General features: G+C 36.9%; 1 protein-coding gene across 1 annotated transcript; it reads right to left on the minus strand.

The window, feature by feature from the left end:
• Positions 1–983: 983 nt before the first annotated feature.
• LOC109182507 lies at positions 984–2,637 on the minus strand. Its single transcript, XM_019332633.1, has 2 exons — positions 1,970–2,637; positions 984–1,219 (listed from the first exon to the last, which is right to left on the minus strand). The coding sequence occupies exon 1, from the start codon at positions 2,474–2,476 to the stop codon at positions 1,970–1,972; it is 507 nt and encodes a 168-aa protein (XP_019188178.1). The 5' UTR covers positions 2,477–2,637; the 3' UTR covers positions 984–1,219.
• Between the last annotated feature and the right edge of the window lie 18,855 nt (positions 2,638–21,492).

The following is a 21,492-nucleotide window of genomic DNA, read 5'->3' on the forward strand; positions in this document are numbered from 1 at the left end:
AATTCAAAAAAAAAAAAAAAAAGCATACGAACACTTGTAAGTTGTAAATGATGAAGAATTTGATTTGTTTGTTGGTAAGAGAAGCCAATTATGTACGGCTGGTTCTATCGTGCTCCCCATGTGGTAAGGATTTAGACAAAATTGTATGGCATGTGAAACATGTATCATGTAATATACTATTCATAAGATACCACCAAATTGAGACCCAACATTAAGTATTATTGCGTGGCAATCATTTATAAAATGCGTGAAACAAAGTTTGTCTTTAATTCAGCGACAGTGTGGGGATTATGTCTAAAGTGAGCAGATCATTTGTGCGCACCGATATTTGATCCTGTCTGCTGAGCTATTGGGTCATCGTGATTTATATCTTTTCAAATGTTCTGTCGGACCGAAGTGTGGGAACCCTTAAGGTTGGAGATTTAACATTTTAGAAGGAAAAAGTTTGTCTTAGCATTTATTACTATAATCAATGTTGAAACCAGAAAAAGGAGCCATGAAGTCATGCACTATTTTGGTTTTCTTATGCAATATGGTTTATACATTTCCTACTCCCACCAACCTAACCAATACAAGTTAATATATACCCAATAACACTCAACCGTATTTAAACTTAAAAGCAAACTCACAACACAGAATGGAGACAACGATGCAAGAAAGGAAAACATTTCTTTATTCAACATATTTAATTGTTTTCCTAAACTACAAAATGAGAATTCGTTAACAACGACGTTATTGGATCCTTATTATAAACAAACAAACAAAATCCAACAACCTTTCCCCAAAATTCACCGTATGACCACATACACAACAATGCATCATTCTATTAGAGGGTGTGCATTGGATAAACTCTGCCTTGTAACCCTAACTGGCAAATGACCACAATGGATAAATCAGTTTAAGTTGTTTATACTGATCGGCTCAAACCAAGAGGACTGCACATTATGTATGCATATGTACAAGGAATGCCTGAAAGTCCATGACTTTTTATTTTTTTTTTCATATAGAAGAAAGAAAACAATAAAGTTTAAAGAATGGGGCAAAACCACGCCCACAATATCGTCAAAAAGTTTATGATGACTTTGGTTTAGCTAGCTAGCTATCATGCAACGCAACATGTATGTATATTCAATTCATATATTCTACTACAAAACAGCCCTGCATGTTGTAATGTTCTTCTGATCTTCATCGAGCTTCTATTGGCCCCGTATAGACGTCTCTGCTCATAAATAAACACCTTAGAATCAATTTCAATTCCCTATCTACTACTCAATGATATACGAAAATGGAAGTTTTTTTTTTTTTTTCTTTTTTTGTTTTTGAAAAAAAAAAGTTGGAAATTATGAAAGATACTGCTGTAATCCCATTATTATATTGTTTAGTGGCAAATTATTGTGTGGACCATAGTCCACACATGCTGTGTGAACTATGAATGTAATATACATTTTTAATATACTAAAAGTACATTATTTGTGTATTGAATGTACATTATTTTATAATATATAAAAAATTATGTGCTTTCAAATAATGTACTTTATGTATACAATAATGTACTTTTATTATATATATTAAAAATGTACTTTTTATTTATGATTCACACAAATGTGTAGACCATGGTCCATCGAAAAATGATTGGTTTTTAGTGTTTCAATTAAAGAAATTGGAGTGAAAATGTGAGATACCATATGCCAACTATACTGAGTTGACATCTGGGGTACCATTTTAAATGAGTGATTATAGTATAGGTTCGAACTTCAATGGTGGGGCTTATATTTTTTGGACTGATCACAAATGTTTGATAAATAAATCAGGAGTATTTCACAACAAAAAAAAAAAAAAAAAAAAAAAAAAAAAAAAAAGGGGGTGAGATGCCATAGATACAAATAGATTAGAGATAAAAATGAAAGAATTGAAAGCAGAATTGAAGAAGATGAGAGTAGATTGAGAAAGCATGCATATATGCACAAACCTAAGAATCAAGCAAAAGAAAACGATCATCATCATCATCATCATCATCATGGGCAATTGGAAGGGGGATAAGATGTTCAGGATGAACAACAATGGCGGTACAATCTCTAGGAGTCTCAAACGAGGACAAAGAGAACTGCTTGGACACCACTCCCACATCAAAATAAATCACCCCAGAACTGGGCACATCCACCCGGATTTCCTTAACAGGGAACCACAAGAACAAATCCTGCGCCGCAATCCCGCCCAGCTCCTCGATCTGCCCAAACCTCAAAGTCCCCGAAACCTCCATATCAAAGTGGATCTCGTCCTCGAACTTCGCATTACACGCCTGCCCTAAATGCACCTCGAACCGCCCATAACTATCCAGGCTATAGTTCGTCACGCCGCTGGGCAGCAGCCCCATCGGCAGCCCGTTGTCTCTCAGAACTTGGTATATAGACACCGTCTGAGATGCCGCCATGGCCAAGAGAGCCAAGAAAAGAGAACACCGCAGCAGCAGCAGCATGGCTAGGCTAATACAACTGCCTTGATTAGCTTTGGGTTTGATGGGAAGAGAGAATAAAGAAATTTGGTTTAGGGTTTAAGGTGATTTGAAGGGAGAGGAGGGAATGGTTGAAAGCTTGAAAGATGGGAGTTAGTAGTTAGATGGAATTGAAGATCAGAGAGAGCATTGGCAGGGCAGCAGGCAATTGCCATTTGCCAGCACAAATACACAAATTATCGGTGGTGTGGGCCCGGTGGGGTAGGGGTGGTGGGGCCTTTACCAAACCAATTATCCGGTACTGGTCCACACAAACTGTATGAACTACACTATCAAATAATGTATATTCAGTACACAACAATCTATTCTTAGTATGGTAAAATGTACATTGTATTCAAAGAAAAATATATTATTTGAGTACTACAAGTATAGGCCTTGTTTGGTAAATGGCTGTTAGTTGTTAGCTGATGGGTTAATTAGATTGTATACCTAGTTGATAACATTAGCTGATTGTAGAAATGTGTTTGGTAAATTAGCTGTTAGCTGATAGCTGTTTCGTATAATTTCTTTTCTCAGAAAGCTAATTGGAAAAGTTGTTTTGAGTAACTTTTTGAATTTTAGCATTTTAGAGTACAAAGTTAATTAACCAAACACTTATATTTGATTTTTAAACTAAGTCAAACAACTAATAATGGTCAAATAAGTCAAAATTGAACTAGAGGCTAATTATTTTACCAAACATGGTCATATTATTTTATATAATGTACATTCACTACACAAATAATGTACTTTTAGTATATTAAAAATGTACTTTTTGTTATGATCAACACAATAATTTGCCACGCTTTCGATCACTCCATCCCATTTTAAGTGTCTATCATACCAAACCTGATTGAAAGTATTTACAATTTAAATTTTTTCATAATATTAAGTTTAATCTTAATATATAAAATTTAAATATTTAAAAATTATATTAAAAATATTTTTAACTACAAAAAATTACTTTAAAAAAATATAGAATAAAAAGATAATTTGACCAATGAATAATAAATATGACAAGTAATTAAAAAAAGAGACACATGAAATAGTAAAATGATGGTCAATTCAAATATTTTAATATTTCAAGAATAATGTTAGTAAAAATGTATATTTCTTCAGTATAAAAAATATTATTATCCTTCTTAATTTTGGATGTCTTATACAAACTACTGTTCCCATAAGAAAAAAAAATAATTTACAGTTTATTTTTTATAAAAAGAATAGATATATATTACTTAATTAATATATTAAATACATTTTAAAAAATTTGCGTGTCTAGTCAAAGTAAATAATATTTTTTTTGGGTGAAAGGAATAAAAAAAAAAATAAATAAATAAATAAATAAAAGAGGCATTAGGAGAAATGGCATGTGGATGGTGGGGTAATTATAAAGCTGGAGTGATGGTAATCATGATTGTGTCTGTAAAACAATTGTACATATCATCATGCTATATGTTCCATGGTACCACTTAGCTGCAATTCACTCATGCAATTGTATTACCGTTTCTATTTATACTTTTTATGTTAATATTAAAAACAGAAACCATATTACAATTTTTCTTTTATTTCCTCCATTTTCTTTGATAAAATAATAATAATAAATTTTCTTCAAATAATTCCCAATTTCAATGTTAATTTGGTGTACTCAATTGGGCTACCCAACTACTCTACGCGTATACAATAATAAAGTATTTGATAATTATAAGAGAAAATATAATATTTTTAAATTAAACTGTAAAAGTATTACATTTTTTCTTTAAAAATATTATCATTCCTCTTATAAATAATAAACACTATATAAGTAGCAGGGCCGGCCCTGGGCAAGTCTGCCGGCAAATTATGCTGTGCATCCGTATGCACCAAGCATGGTGCATACGGATGCAAAAACGACGTCGTTTTATAAAAACGCGCGTCTCCCCTTAAAAAAAAAAAATTAGGTTCGAAACTATAATTCCATAATCGATGAACTATAATTCCATAATCGATGAACTATAATTCCATAATTGATGAACTATAATTCCATAATCTAATCTATGAACTAAAATTTTCAGAATGAATGAACTAAAATTCCAGAATCTATGAACTAAAATTTCAGAATCGATGAACTATAATTCCAGAATCGATGAACTATAATTCCATAATCGATGAACTATAATTCCATAATCCATGAACTAAAATTCCATAATGAATGAACAAAATAATGTTGTTACTAGGAATCGAACCTGAATTTTTTTTAAAAGGGGAGACGCGCGTTTTTAATAAAACGACGTCGTTTTTGCATCTGTATGCACCATGCATGGTGCATACAGATGCACAGCATAACTATTCAAGTCTGCCCAGGGCCGCTGCACAGGGCCCCCAAATTTTGGGGGCCCCTAATTTTTTTTTTTTTTTAAAAAAATGCCATATATATATCGCAACTGCTGAATGCAAAGACCTTAAATCTCTAATATAGCTGCAGAGTGCGTTCGAACAAAGCATAAAAGCATTGAAGCAAGTAGCGAAAAACTAATAACTCAAAAAACACAAAGCATACCCTAAATCCCTAATCTAGTGGTACTGTGGTAGAGTGCAGTCTATACAGACAGAGAGAGTGAGAGACTACAAGTCTACTGCCTACAACAATTTGAATTTACCTAGGTAATTGAAACAATTCTAATATTTAATTTGAGTTACTGTAGTGCTAGATTAGGATTTTTTTTTTTAATAATTGCTAGATTAGGATTTAGGTAAATTAAATTTGGATATTATCAAATTTCAATTGTATTTTTTGCTATTTGATTTTTTTTTTTTTTTGTATTCTTTGCTGTAGTAATTTAATTATTTAAATATTTAATTTTGTTGTTGATTTGTATTCTTAATTTTTTGCTGTTTGACGTCTTTTAGGCTGCACAATTTAGTGAATTGACGCAAAAACGACAGACTCAGTTCGTGTGCTTCTAATTCTTCAATTCTTTTTTTATCATACAAACTCTCAAGTTCTTCAATTCTCTTGACAGGTAATTAAAATTACGTATTGTTTCATAATTCTTGTTTATTGTTTATTTAAATGACTTAATTCTGATTTCAGAATAATATATTCCAGAATTCGTTTTTTGATTAAATATTTATTGATAGAGTTTCTAAATAAATTTTTATTTTTTTTCTTAGAATTTTATGTCTTCTAGAAAATATTCATCTGAGAAGCGTAAAAAAGAAAAGAAGGATTGAGCAACTAACTCAATCTCAAAAGGGCATTCAAAAAAAAAAAAAAAAACTCAATCTCAAAAGGAATCTCTTGAAAAATTTATTAAAAAAAACTCAAATAGATGAGCAAAAAGATGATGCCAATGAAAAACTGTTAGATGCTAATCTTCATATAGAAGATCGAGATGATTGTGAGACTGGAAAAAAATTAAATGATAGTGCAACGATGATAGGTATCACTGTGACAATGAAAATAATAAGAATGTTGATAGTTGTTTAGATGATTTTGCGTCTAAGTGTGCACGGCGCATGTCACTTTTTAAATGATAATTTAGATGTATTTATTATACAATATTTATGTTTTGAATTTTTGACACAACTATTATTTATATAATAAAAATCACTTGAAAAAGGGAGCCCAAATTAAGATATTGTACCGGGCCCCAAATTTTATTGGAACGGCCCTGATAAGTAGTATTACATTTTCATCTCGACCCGACTCGTCTCACAAACAAGGATCCGTGAGACGGTCTAACACAAGTTTTTAGCTTACAATTTTTATATATTTCTGATTTTTCTTTAATAAAATCATGATATGTTATAATAATAACTTTTCTTCGAATAAATTGGATTTAGAATGTTAATTTGGTGTCCTCAATTGGGGCCACCCCAACTACTCCTACCTATACTACTAAATCTTTACTTTTTCTTCACTTTTATACAATGTTGATGACACATAAAATGATGAGTATTACCCAATTAAGTTGTCACATTTATCCTGTATGTAATCTCGATCAAAGGGTTGTCATTCGTAGGTCAGATGTTGATTTGTCACTTTATGCATTATTTCTTTTATTAACCAATTTCTACTTTTGCTCTTCAAATATAGTATCATTTTTGCATTTATTATTTTACTTTATAGTTTTATGACATTACTATTTTGAGTATTATAATTTATAATAACAGTACTAAATTCAATCATTTGTTGATTTTTTTTCATCAAATACGTCAAGCGTGAAGATTTATATTTAAAGTAATAAAAATAGTATTTTCAATTTATGCATTTGTTTTATTAAGTTATTAATTTCTGATTTTTTCCCTTCAAATATAGTAAAGTTTTTACATTTATTATTTTACTTTAAATGGATTACATTGCTATATTGAATATTGATTCTTGAGTATTACAATTTATAATAGTACTAAATTCAATCATCATTAATATTTTCATACAATAACTTTGATTTACAAAAAAGATCTGTAATCGCTATCTAAAAATTTACTCAATGCTACAATCAGGATTAGAAGATAACAACAACAACAACAACAACAACAACAATAATAATAAGTAATTTCAATTTTTAAAGTAAAACAATGTCTTTAGCGAGTTTTTTTTTTTTTTTTTTTTTGAATGTCTTTAGCGAGTTAATTAAAAATAAAGTCTATACATTTTTTCCAATATATTTTCAATTGTGCATGTTGCATAAGGTTTTCCTAGTATAGTTTACATATGCTATATATGTATTTTAGGGGTTATCATACATCAACGCTATTTAATAAGAGAAACCATCAATTAGTGATTGTTGATTTCTTTTGTCACAAAAGATAAAAAGGTTACCCTCAACAGATTTAATAATACAATAAATTTACTCGCATGAACAGCTCAACTGGTCATAGATGTGAAACGTTGGAAGAATAATACAATTAACTTTTTATTTCAAATCATACACAAATCACAAACCTGACCCAAGCCCAATAAAGCTTTTTTTTTTTTTTTTTTTTTTTTTTGAAAACCAAGCCCAATAAAGCTAGTTATTAACTTATTATACGTAGAGCCGTCAAAAATGAGTTTTACCCGTCAGGTCGACCCGTCCCGTACCGCCGTAGGTAGGGGACGGGTTCTTCAAATTTTGATCCGCCAGGAGGCGGGCTTTTTAGCCCGTCCCGCCTGGGTCACGGGTCCAGACGGGGCGGGTCAGGCGGGTCACGGGTTTAGCCCGCGACTTGCTAATACATATATATTTAGTATTTAATACATGTTATTTTGATTTGTGTAATAGTGTTAGTGTGTTATAACTTATAGGATTATAGATTTATAGGAATACAATACTAGGCAGTGTTACTGTGTTAGTGTACTGTACGTCTGTGTACAGTGATTCTTTTTTTTTTTTAAGGATATTGTACATTGATTTAAAAAAATAATAATAACACAGTGAAAAAATTGATTGGCGGGCTAGCCCGCCCCGCCAGCGGGCTTTGGTATGGCGGGGCGGGCCGGCCACATTCCAAGCCCGCTAAGAGGCGGGCTTTTTAGCCCGTCCCGCTACGAGGACGGGCTTTGGTGTTTTTTGGCCCGTCCCGCCCCGCGAGACCGTTTCGACAGCTCTAATTATACGGTCGACCACGGTCCACAGAGCGCTGTGAAGACCATACTCCAATATGGTGCTCTTTTTTTGGCCATGAAACAATAGCGTATCACGTTAAAGATACACACACACACACACACACACACACACACACACACACACACACATATATATATATATATATATATATATATTGTCAAATGAAACTATAGTAGAATTAAAATAATACTTTAGTGTTGCTATAATGAAACTAGTGTGTGAAAAATGAAACTAAAAAACATAGCTCATGCAATAATGTATATTTTTAAATGGACCTGAAATGTAATTAAAATGATACTTCAGCGTTACTATAATGAAACTAGTGTGTGGAAAATAAAACTAACAAACATAGCTCATACAATAATACACATAATTCATGTTTATTACATCGTGTTTATGTGTATGTGTATTATGAACATGAATTCTGTACATTATGCACATTATACACAAAATCCACAGTGCACGGTGAATTTTGATTCCCGATATAATTGTTGACTCAAAGTATTTTGTCAAAGTTATGTGCAAAAAGAATTCCAGTTCTATAAAGGAATATCAGTACTAAGAGGAATAGTTATTGAAGAATACTAGTTCTAAGGGGATTTGTTGTTGAAGATTTTCTAATTCTATTTTGATTAGGAATAGTTTGTTATTCACGAATCTGTTAGGAATAGCTACTATAAATAGGGGATGTCCTTTATTGTAGATCTCAAGCATTCAACATTAATCTTGTGAGGTATGAGAGTCTTTGAGAATAGGATACTAAATTCCCCTAGAAAGTAGTACATGTGTTTAGGTTTCAATAGTTTGGTAGGAAAGATCATTCTATTGTGTAATCTCAGGTTCCAAACAGTGTACTTTAAATATTGAGCTTTTAGTGGATTTAGGCAAGTTCTCAAATTGAGAAGTGCCTCGCAGATTAGGGTTGTTTGCCCGAACTGCGTTACAAATTGTTTGTGTTACAACTTCAGTTTCGGTGCTGCGCTTTACAAATTTTCAATTGGTATCAGAGCCAAACTGCTTAAACTATTAGCAGGATCCTAATGGAGTTTCCCAGAGAAAGACTGTCAAGCACCAGACCCCCTGCTCTCTTTGGTACAAATTTCTCCTACTGGAAAGCTAGAATGAAAATTTATATTTTGGCACAAGGAGAAGGAGTTTGGGAAGCCGTTGAGAAAGAATGGAAGAATCCAGTTGATGATAAAGGTAATCAAAAACCTAAAGCAGAATGGAATGAAGAAGAGCGAAGAGAATATAATTACAATTCAAAAGCAATGAATGCCATCTATGGAGCAGTAAGTGAAGATACTTTCAAACTAATCGCTACCACTGGCATAGCTAAAATTGCATGGGATATACTATGTGATCATCACGAAGGAAATACTTCTGTTAAGCAATCCAAGCTGCAAATGATACAAACACAGTTTGAGAATTTAAAAATGGAAGAAGATGAGGATATCTCACAGTTTAATGCAAGAGTTTTAGGGATTGCTGGAGATGCGTTTAACCTAGGCGAACCTATTCCTGAACCTAGGCTCGTAAAAAAGGTCCTACGTTCCCTACCTGAGAGATTTATGATAAAGGTTACAGCCATCCAAGAAAACAAAGATCTAAACACCTACAAACTCAGTGACCTAATGGGAAATCTTCAAACACATGAGCTTGAGATACTGCAAAAAGGGAAAAATAATGACAAAGGAATTGCGCTCCAATCAAAGCAGAAAGAGAGTCCAGAAATTGATACTGAAACCATGGAACAATCAATTGCTCTCCTAACAAAGAATTTCAACAGAGTTCTCAAAAAATTCAACAAATTTAGAAGCAAAAGTGCTTCAATCAATCAAGGGAACTTCCCAACTGGACAAAATCAATCTATTTCAAAAGGAAGGGAGAGTCTAAAACCTGAAGGAATTCAGTGCTATGAGTGCAAAGGGTTTGGACACATCCAGTCAGAATGTCCAACATATTTTAAAAGGAAGAACAAAACATATGTGGCAACACTAAGTGATGACTCAGATAGTGAAGAAGACACCAACACTAATTTCGTAGCATTCACCGCAAATCATGAGAATGACAACGGAAACAAAAATGATATGCAAGAACTGCTAGAGTCATATACCCAATTGTATGCTAAATGGGAACAAATCATCAAAGTGAATCTAGAGCTCATGCAAGAAAATCAGTTTCTAAAAGGTGAAAAAGAGAGAGAAGAAAAGCGCCTCAAAGAAACTCAAAATGAATTATTAGAATCTAAAAACAGAGAGGCCAAACTGTTACAAGAAATCAAGGCACTAGATGGAAGGCCTAGATCTCCAAATCCAGCGTCCAGTGAAAGCCACTCTTCTGAAAATCCTGAGGTGTCACAACATCACTTTCAACACCGAAGGAGAATCAGATGTTATTACTGCCACAAATTGGAACACATAAAGGCGTACTGCTTCAAAAGACAAAATGATCTCTATTACAGACAAAACAACAGAGATTGGGCAGTACAAAGCAAAAATAACAGCAAGAAAGTATGGGTAAGAAAGGAACAAACACAAGCTGTTGCGTATACCTCAGAAACAAACCAAGAACAAAGTGTTTGGTATTTTGACAGCGGATGTTCAAGACATATGACAGGAAATCCACATTATCTTGAGAATATCCAGTACAAAAATGAAGGGCATGTCACTTTTGGAGATGGAGGAAAAGGACAGATTATCGCAAGTGGTACCTTGAATGTCCATGGACTGCCCAAATTACCAAGAGTCTTTTTGGTACAAGGACTCAAAGCAAACCTTATCAGTATAAGTCAATTGTGTGATGATGAACTCAAAGTAGAATTTTCCAAAGAGAATTGTAAAGTCTACAACCAAAAACATGAATGTGTTATGATGGGAAAAGATCATCTGATAAAAGCTACACATGGGATGGTGATCTAACCTGTCATTAATCTACCATCAATCAAACATCACTGTGGCATCAACTAAGGGGGAGAAAGACAGAAACCAAGGTGTTTGCCAAAAATTTGACAAAGAGGGAGAATGTTGACTTAAAGTATTTTGTCAAAGTTATGTGCAAAAAGAATTCCAGTTCTATAAAGGAATATCAGTACTAAGAGGAATAGTTATTGAAGAATACTAGTTCTAAGGGGATTTGTTGTTGAAGATTTTCTAATTCTATTTTGATTAGGAATAGTTTGTTATTCACGAATCTGTTAGGAAGATGAGGATATAATATTTCTGAATGAATCAAATAATAAGTCTGTACAGGAATATATATAGTAGCGAATAGCAAACCTAATACAAGACTAATACTAGTAACAATAGGTAACGAATACTAATAATAATAGAGTCCTAATACTCCCCCTCAAGCACAAGGTGGACTAGCTACAACATTGAGCTTGCCACACAGAGTAGAGAAACGCGGACCAGGGAGAGCTTTAGTGAACACGTCAACCAGCTGATCCTTAGTAGAAATGAAGCTAACCTGCAACTCTTTCTTTGCCACTTTGTCACGAACAAAGTGATAGTCAACTTCCACATGTTTCGTACGAGCATGGAACACCGGGTTGGAACAGAGATAAGTTGCACCCAGATTATCACACCAGAGAGTGGGAGGAGCTGCCAACGGCAACCGAAGTTCATGCAATAGAGAAACCAACCAGGTGACCTCAGCAGACACGTCAGCTAGTGCCTTGTACTCGGCCTCTGTAGACGAACGAGCAACCGTACGTTGCTTCCGGCAAGACCAAGAGATCAGATTGTCACCAAGAAAAACCGCAAAGCCGCTAGTAGACTTTCTGTCAGCGGGGTCCCCAGCCCAGTCCGAATCCGAAAACAACAGAGGAGGATGGGCGAATAAACAGACCAAAATGCAAAGTGCCTTTAACGTACCGCAGAACACGTTTGAGCATTGCCCAATGCTCAGTAGTCGGGGAGTGCATATGCTGACAGACCCAATTCACAGCAAAAGATAAATCCAGGCGAGTGACAGTAAGATACTGCAGAGCCCCAGCAAGACTGCGATACTGCGTGGGATCGGCATAAGGAACCACAGATTCAGAAACGGGTCGAGTCACAGGCACCGGAGTAGCCAACGGCTTGCAGTCCACCATACCTGCACGGCTCAAGATATCTCGCATGTATCGCTGCTGAGAAACAAACAAACCATCACCACGAGAGGCCGTCTCAATGCCCAGAAAAAAAGACGGAGCACCCATGTCACGAATCTTGAACTCTGAGGCTAAGTCAGTCAGAAGCCGAGTAACACGCGAAGCATCAGATCCCATAACAAGGATATCATCCACATAAACAAGCACATATAAAGATATAGAGTCACGAGTGTATATGAATAAAGAGACATCAGTCTTTGAAGGTGAAAAACCAACCGACACCAAGAAAGCATGTAACCTGTTAAACCATGCGCGAGAAGCCTGCTTAAGACCATAGAGTGACCTCTGTAATAAGCATACATGATCCGGTCGTGACGAGTCCTCATAGCCAGGCGGCTGTCGCATGTAGACTGTCTCTGCAAGATTACCATTCAGAAAGGCGTTGTGAACATCCAACTGCCGAATTACCCAACCGCGAGAGACAGCCAAGGAGAGAAGAAGCCGCACGGTTGTGGGTTTTACAATAGGACTGAAGGTCTCAAAAAAGTCCTGTCCTGCGACTTGATTGAACCCCTTAGCCACCAACCGAGCCTTGTGCCGCTCAATCGTGCCATCAGCCTTGCGCTTCGTCCTGAACAACCATTTGCAGCCTACAACATTCATACCAGGTGTGCGACTAACCAGACGCCAAGTGTGATTCTGGAGCAAGGCATTAAACTCAAGATCCATGGCCTCACGCCATTCCGGATACCGAACTGCTTGAGAATAACAGGTCGGCTCAGAAACAGTCATAAGAGCCACATGCTGCGTCGGCCCCAAAGAACGAGTCGCCATAACATGAGACCGAGGTGGAACCAGTTTTACCGCGCGCCGACCTCGCTTGGGCGCCTTAGGAGCACCCGAGACTGCCACATCTGGAGCCACGGCAGTCTTGGTGCGGGAATCAAAAGCAGCACCAGCAGCCCCGGAATCCGTGTCCATCTCCGGACGAGGATCCGGCCCAGCAGAACAAACACCGGAGCTCGCGCCAACCTGAACGGCGCCAACACCCCACGGCTCAATCGGGCGAGAGCTAGAGACCTGAGAGGGGACAGAAGAAGCAAATGGAAATATGGTTTCATCAAACCGCACATGACGGCAAATGAATACCTTGTTAGTAGCAGGATCAAAACAACGATAGCCACGAAACGAAGACGGATAACCAAGAAACACACACGGAGAAGACCGATACTGCAACTTGTTACGATTATACGGGCGTAACAGAGGATAACAGAGACAGCCAAACACACGCAAGAAAGAGTAAGAAGGACTAGAACGATGCAACCGAGAATGAGGACTATCATTATCCAAAACTCGAGTCGGCATCTTATTGATGAGATAGACCGCAGTCTCAAAGGCATAATCCCAATATCGTTGTGGAACCGAAGCCTGGGCCAAGAGAGCCAAACCCGTTTCCACAACGTGACGATGCCGACGCTCAACTCTACTATTCTGCTCATAGGTATAGGCACAAGACTGCCTATGATTAATACCCAAAGAGACAAAAGTACGGTGCAACCGTTTATACTCTCCCCCTAAATCAGATTGAATAGAGACAATCTTACGACCATATGAACGCTCAACTAGTGACCGAAACTGCTCGAAGATAGCATACACATCAGTTTTCAAACGCATAGGATAAAACCATACATAGCGCGTATAGTCATCAACAAACAAAACAAAATAACGAAAGCCATTGATGGAAAGAAAAGGCGCTGGGCCCCAAATATCAGTATATATAAGTTCTAAAACATGAGACGTAGTAGTATTGACACGAGGCAAGGGAAACCGTGAGGATTTCCCAAGCATACAAACACGACACAATTCCGAAGTATCACTAAAACTAGACTGAATAGAACATGAATTTAAAATCTGCCGCAAGACACGCGGGTGAGGATGACCCAACCGGCTATGCCACACGTCAGAGGAGACTCGAGAGGCCACAAACGCAGCGGGACTTGAACAAGAGACAGGCCAAGAATAGAGACCCCCCGAAGCCGGCCCTTTATATAGAACTTCCCTGGTTGAACGATCCTTCACAAAGAAACAATCAGGGTGAAACTCAAAAAAGACATTATTATCACGAGCAAACCGTTGCACAGACAATAAAGACGCAGAAAGCCCAGGAACATGAAGAACATCAGACTATCGAAACAGTGTTTTAGACGCGGCTAACGAAGATGAACCAGTACTAACAATAGGTAAACACTTACCGTCACCAACACGAAGATGATCCGGACCATTATAAGGAACCGCCGAGGAGATTAAAGACGGATCCGGAGTGGCATGATTCGACGCACCAGTGTCAGGAAACCACTGCTGAGGATTAACCGAAGCCGAATCATCAACAGAATATGCAACATGTGCACGCGGCCCCGGAGCGCCATCATAACGACGATAGCACGAAGCGGCCGAGTGGCCTTCGCCGGAGCAGATCTGGCACTGGACAGCCCCGGCGCCACCTCGACCGCGGCCTCGGCCCTTGCCACGACCTCGGCCTCGATTGCCGCCGCCACGCTGCTGCCCGCCCGAGCGACCTCCACCTCGCTGAGCCGCCATGGCGACCGGAGTAGCAGCAACGTCACCACCATCATCAACACATATAAAGGCCTGCGAAACAAGAAAATCGGATAACTCGGGTAAAGACACCGGAGCACCCCTCGTTAGCGACGCCACCAAAGGGCGATATTCGGACCGCAAGCCCTGGAATATATACATATTCTGATCTTCTAGTGTCACCGGACGGCCGGCAAGTGCCAAATCCTCAATAAGCACCTGAGCACGCCCAAGATAATCCGGGATCGAATCATCCCCCTGCCGCAATCCTTGCAGTTCGCCCACCAACCGAAGAGCACGGGCCCGAGTCGTCGAACCAAGAACCTGTTCGATCGCCACCCACAAATGCCGAGAGGAGGTTTTACCGATGGCAAGATGCATCATCTCGTCGGACAAGGACGAGATCAACAAGGAGAGCACGGCCTTATCTTGACGAAGCCATGCACTCCGAGCGGCGGACGATACGGCCGACGAAGACACGGCAGCAGCAGCCTCCTCGGCAGAAGGTACCGTAATCGCAGTAAACGGGGGACACACAGACGTTCCATCGACAAAACCCAATAATCCTTGGCCATCCAGGAACAGAAGAAGCCGAGTGCGCCAAAACAAAAAATTACGGGATGTCAATTTGATGGAAACGAAGTGATGAGCCGAAGAAAACGACACCCCGGACTGCAGGGGTGCCACGCGCAGCCTCAGAAACAGTCCGTTCAGAACTTCCAACAGAACCGCCATCAGAACCGAGGTGCGCCATAGAGAGAGAGAAAAAGAACCTGCTGATACCAGATGAGGATATAATATTTCTGAATGAATCAAATAATAAGTCTGTACAGGAATATATATAGTAGCGAATAGCAAACCTAATACAAGACTAATACTAGTAACAATAGGTAACGAATACTAATAATAATAGAGTCCTAATAAGGAATAGCTACTATAAATAGGGGATGTCCTTTATTGTAGATCTCAAGCATTCAACATTAATCTTGTGAGGTACGAGAGTCTTTGAGAATAGGATACTAAATTCCCCTAGAAAGTAGTACATGTGTTTAGGTTTCAATAGTTTAGTAGGAAAGATCATTCTATTGTGTAATCTCAGGTTCCAAACAGTGTACTTTAAATATTGAGCTTTTAGTGGATTTAGGCAAGTTCTCAAATTGAGAAGTGCCTCGCAGATTAGGGTTGTTTGCCCGAACTGCGTTACAAATTGTTTGTGTTACAACTTCAGTTTCGGTGCTGCGCTTTACAAATTTTCAATAACGATTGCCTACGAGGGACCTGGCCTATTCCCACCCCTAATCAGGGGCAAGGATAGGAAAAGATTTGCTTTACCAAACGGGACAAGGATAAGAACGGAGAATAGATTTCGAAAATGGAGAATGGAGTTGGCTTTCAATAGCGGAGACTGAAGGGTATACTCTCACCCCACCTATTGGCATTCTAATTATTATATTATGAACCATTTGTTGTAATTCTGCCTATCAAGTCGTTAGTTCTCGCGTGATGATTACACGGTAATAGCTTGGAGATATGTATATATGTATATGCGTGTATGTATAAAGAGAGAAAAAGGAGAAGAAGAACACCAAATGTAGGGCACAACAACCATATCATTTCATTAGCCTTCACTATCAATTTATAGGAATCCATACAACATTTCATATCCCTAATCATAAACAATGTAATAAGTGGAAGGCAAATGAAGAGACTCAAGATTAATGGCCATAATGAAATATTTATAACACCCCCCCTTGGCCATTATCTTACCACACTCATGCCTCATTAAAAACCTCGCTAGAAAACCCAGTGGGAAAAACTAGATGAGGAAAAGAGTACACAAAGTATGTTAAACTATTGTGTTGCACCGGTTGCCTCATTAAAAACCTTAGCCTAAGAAAACCCAGTGGGAAAAAACTTAGCCAAGGAAAAGAGTACAACCATCAGCCTTCTGGGCATAATCTTCAAGATTTCAAGGGTCTTCAGGACTATCCACTCAAGTGCACCAACATCAGTTGCCTCATTAAAAACCTTAGCTAAGAAAACCCTGTGGGAAAAACCTAGCTAAGGGAAAAAGAGTACAACCATATGCTTTCGTAGCATAATCTTCAGGATATCAAAAGTCCTCTAGATTGTCCATTCTAGCACAGTTAGGGGTTGTCGCTCCCCCTGAAGATAACAATCTTCTAAGCCTACGCATCCCAAGTTTATAAACATATTACTCAAAAGTGGATGTAGGCAGAGACTTAGTGAACATATCTGCAAGATTGTCCAGTGGGGAAAACATTCTCAACAAGAATTTTACAACTCTTCTAGAGTTCATGTGTGTAGAAGGATTTATGTATAACATGTTTTGTAAGGTTCCCCTTAACAAAACTATTACTTGCTTGTGCAACACAATCTTATTTGTCCTCATATGGGACATTGGGGGTAAAAATATAGCATAACCAGTTTTGGACTTGGCATCATATGGATCAAATAAAAGAACCAGTGCCCAAGTTGCCCATCAAAACCACATATGGGTTTCTCACATAAACGACAAAAACTTTGTACCTTGGAGGTGCTGGAGGATATGTTAAATATCATTTACAATTTTCATTGTAGGGGAACACTAAATGTTGCTAGCAATTTCATCGCAAATTCAATATCAGGCCTGATGCGATTATGGAACTTCTAGTTCAATAATAGTGCTCCAATAGCAATGAAGTAATGGACTTCCAGTCCCTAAATATCCTCATTATAATCTTCGAGTCTAAATGGTCATTTATCTACTTCAAGAGATTATTGGACAACCGTTTATGTGATAAGTGAATAATACTTGTCTATATAAAACATCTTCAAGATATTTTTCAAGTAGGCTAACTGGTGTATAAAACTTCTTCAAGGAGAAGCTCGATCTTCAGGTCGAGACAATACTTGGATTTCCAAGTCTTTTATTTCAAAACTTCATCTTTCGGCATGAGCTGATATCACCAAGCTCTCTATGTGTTTCAATAACATTTAAATCATCATTACCGACTGAGATAATAAACAAATAACTCCATTAGAAATTCTTTAACAAACACATAATGGTACATATTTGCATATTCCTTCTTCGGGAGGAAAACACTCAGTCAATAATATTCAAGTCATACAAAGACTTTAGTAGTTTAATGATACACGTTGCCATTTCACTTTCCTTATTTCAAAAGTTTTGAATCCATCAGGGATTTACAAATAAATATTAGCGTCTAACGACCGGTAAGTTTGCGGTCATGACACTCATCAACTGCATATCTAAATTTATAATTCACTGCCAATAATGTTAATTTGCGGAACGCAATACCATATGTTGTGGGAGAGAATATTTGATCAAAATTAATTCAGGGTCTCTGCGTAAACCCTTAAGCTACCAGTCTCACTTTATATCATACCACCATATTGTTTGTATTTCTCTTTCGTACAAACACCCATTTGTAACCTACAGGGTTAACATTAAATGGTGTACGTGTTATAAAGAGAATACAGTTTTAGCGAGCTGAGCTGTACATGTCTTAATTGCTCCGTTATACATAAAAAATACCAAGGCACAACTGGTGCCTAGCTCTGGATCCAGATTCTCATATAACGAGAACAATTTGTAAAGGTAATTTTGTTGTCGACAACTATAACATTTTTCATAAATTTCTCCCATATATATAAAATAATGGCAATTTTTAATTCAACCAGACTCTAGACATTTCCCAAAGATATTTCTATCTGGTCGTTCCGCATCCCCAGTATTATAATTTTGGGTGCACCTAAAATTTTACTGGGGTTTTTGCCTTCAGGATGAATGTCTTCACGACATACTTCTTTAAGCGATTTCAAGAGTGACACCATTTTCTACTAGATTTAGCTTTCCGAGGATTATACCAACATGTCTCCACGCTTCTGGCGTCAAGGAGCATTGGCAGATATATATGGTCCAAGTTGGGGAAAATATATAGGACCTAGTCACTCTTTTTATGAGTATATATATTGGCAGATTAATTATCTACTGAACTTCTAGTTCAGTTTACTTCTTCTGAACTTCTAGTTCAGTCTACCTAGTACGTGGATTTAAATATTGAAGATCAATCATTCATAGAATTTCTCGGCATTCTATAAAATTTGAGATCTTATTTCCCCCTAATGCCATGAAATGATCTTCATAAAGTGTGTAGTCAGCGTACCTAATTATATATTGATCCCTTATCATGGGTTCTAAGAATTTAAATAACAGACGGAGGTTTATAATCAACATATACATGCCCACAAAGGTACGCTATGGTGGTGATATAGGAAAAAGACTGCACATTGTGAATAAAACGCAGATGGGAAATGTTTGGTTTTATACCACGTACTAGGTTCTAGGGGAAATAATTATGATATGCAGTAGGTCAGATTGTGATAACCACTATAGCATATAAAACTGATGTCCCCAACAAGAAAAAAAAATATAATCAGATATGAAAGCATACATATCAATTGATATTACAAGGGTACACAACAATCATAGGGAAGCTGTGAAGTTTGTCAAATAAAATATATCTTCAAGATCTCCCAAAAATCCTTATCCTCAACTTTACATTAGTTCACTCACTGGTTTGGGAATTGCTTCGTGCAAATTCACATGATATAATTCAGTCCCTCATTTGCTTCGGGCAAACTAATATGAAATAATTTAGTCCTTCGTTTGCTTCAGGCAAATTGATATGATATGATCCATTCTCTCGTTTGCTTCGGGCAAATTGATATGATATAATTCGCTTCTAGCTTTCAAACCAATAATATCTAAATCAATCATATCATGTATGACAATAAGTCAAAGATCATTTTTATAAAGGAGTATATCACTCCATAAACAGCACAGAATTGTACTAAGCCATATTTAGAGAGGATTTTGTCATGTTGACATCATAAATTTAGTCAAAAGATGATTATCATAATTTGTTGATAATATAAATCCTTCCGGGATTGATATAGGATTTATGGAAAAAATAATAATTCAATTTTGAATTAACAACCAGTCAATTGCATACGAAAGTCATGTTGCATGCATGAGAACAAAATTGAGTAAATACGCATGCAAATTAAGAGAAGTAACTCTGAGAAGTAAACTTCCCAAATAGTACATTTCAGATAGTTAATCCGAGTAGTAAAATCACTTTGCCCTAACTTTTCGAATATTGCGGTCATGAATTTACTTTTCGGATGCTTCAGGCATAAACTAACTTCTCGGATGCTTCAAGCATAAGCTAACTTCTCGGATGCTTCAAGAATGAGCTAACTACTCGGATACTTCATGCTTCAGGCATAAACTAACTTTTTTTTGGCCATGAATATATTTTCATGCATTTTTCAAAAACATTATCATGACACCAATCATTTCTTCATCAATACCTTATCATTTCATTATCACAATTTATCGCAATATTTGCTTCAGGCAAATTAGCTAGAATCATCAAGATGATGTTCATTCTCCGATGACCAAATACTTTGGTGTGCGGCATGTAGGGATCAATGCTCTTCAGACCCACATTGTTAGCAAATCTGCTTCTGGCTAAGATTTTGCCTCGATAAGTTTGGTCGTCCTTGAATATCTTGATCACTTTATTTCTTATTCTGAGCTCGAAACTCATACCACACTAGTTATAATCTCGACCACAACCCCTTATGAAGTTACTCAACTAGGTAACATTATGTGCTTCAGGCACCTGTGCAAAATCAACCAGACATGCATTTTGATTCTTCATCAACAACTAGTTATGTTTCTTAGCCACAAGGAGTGCTCAAATCAGCTTAGGATACTTCTCATAATTTTGTGTTGTACTACTGCTGGAGTACAAATTACTTGCATGAAAAGTTGGCAATGTCTTTTCAATTAAATATTTCTCTAAAACTTCTTGTTTAGAGTTTCACTTCTGAGACTATTTTGTGCATAGCTGAATTATAGTTAATCACTGACTTATAATCTTAAAATTAAACATGAGATTAAACTAGTCAAAATGCGTATTGGGGAAGAACATTTGATGACTTTTGGTCGGAATAGTCCTTCAGGGAATTCCATTAATTCAAGGGGTTCTTTTTCAATCAGATACTCATTTTTAAGATGGTGGTTCAAGTGGTGACATATGAAAAAGAGAGCTTGTGCCTTCTAGGCATCGGTGCTCTGTGACTTAGCAACAAAAGCTTGGCTCAATTCTTTGGATGCCAAAAAAATATTTCAATATCCAAAGCCCAAATGAAATAATTGCTATCGACATGAGCGAGCTCAATAAAATAACATTTGACAATTGAATACGTAATCTATAAAACATATATCATATGTTCTCATATACATTCATAATATCACATGTTTATAGCAAAATAAGGAATTTAACATCTTCTAGATGCAAAATGAACTTTCCGAGATGAAGTCAAAAGATAAAATCAGAAAACAAATTGATCTTTCGAATATACACAAAAACTGAAATGGTGCAACACGAATTGGTGAGGCAAACACCAAATTGATGCAACAAGCATCGACTCGTGTTTATACCATCAACTCGTGCTACAAGCAACAAGGCACGAATTGGTGCGAAAACACCGAATTGATGCAGCAAGCATCGACTCGTGTTTATAGCATTAACTCGCGCTACAGGCAACGAGTGGTGTTTCATTCTCCAATACACCGAATTGATGCTCCCAAGTCATCAATTAAGCTTTAAAGTCTTACTCACTCTTAA

This window comes from Ipomoea nil, unplaced genomic scaffold, assembly GCF_001879475.1.
Source record: "Ipomoea nil cultivar Tokyo-kokei standard unplaced genomic scaffold, Asagao_1.1 scaffold1074, whole genome shotgun sequence".
In the NCBI taxonomy this organism is placed as follows: Eukaryota; Viridiplantae; Streptophyta; class Magnoliopsida; order Solanales; family Convolvulaceae; genus Ipomoea; species Ipomoea nil.

Bases quoted from the DNA above. Each gene is read 5' to 3' on its own strand.
- LOC109182507 (XM_019332633.1), bottom strand. From the start codon at position 2,476: ATGCTGCTGCTGCTGCGGTGTTCTCTTTTCTTGGCTCTCTTGGCCATG.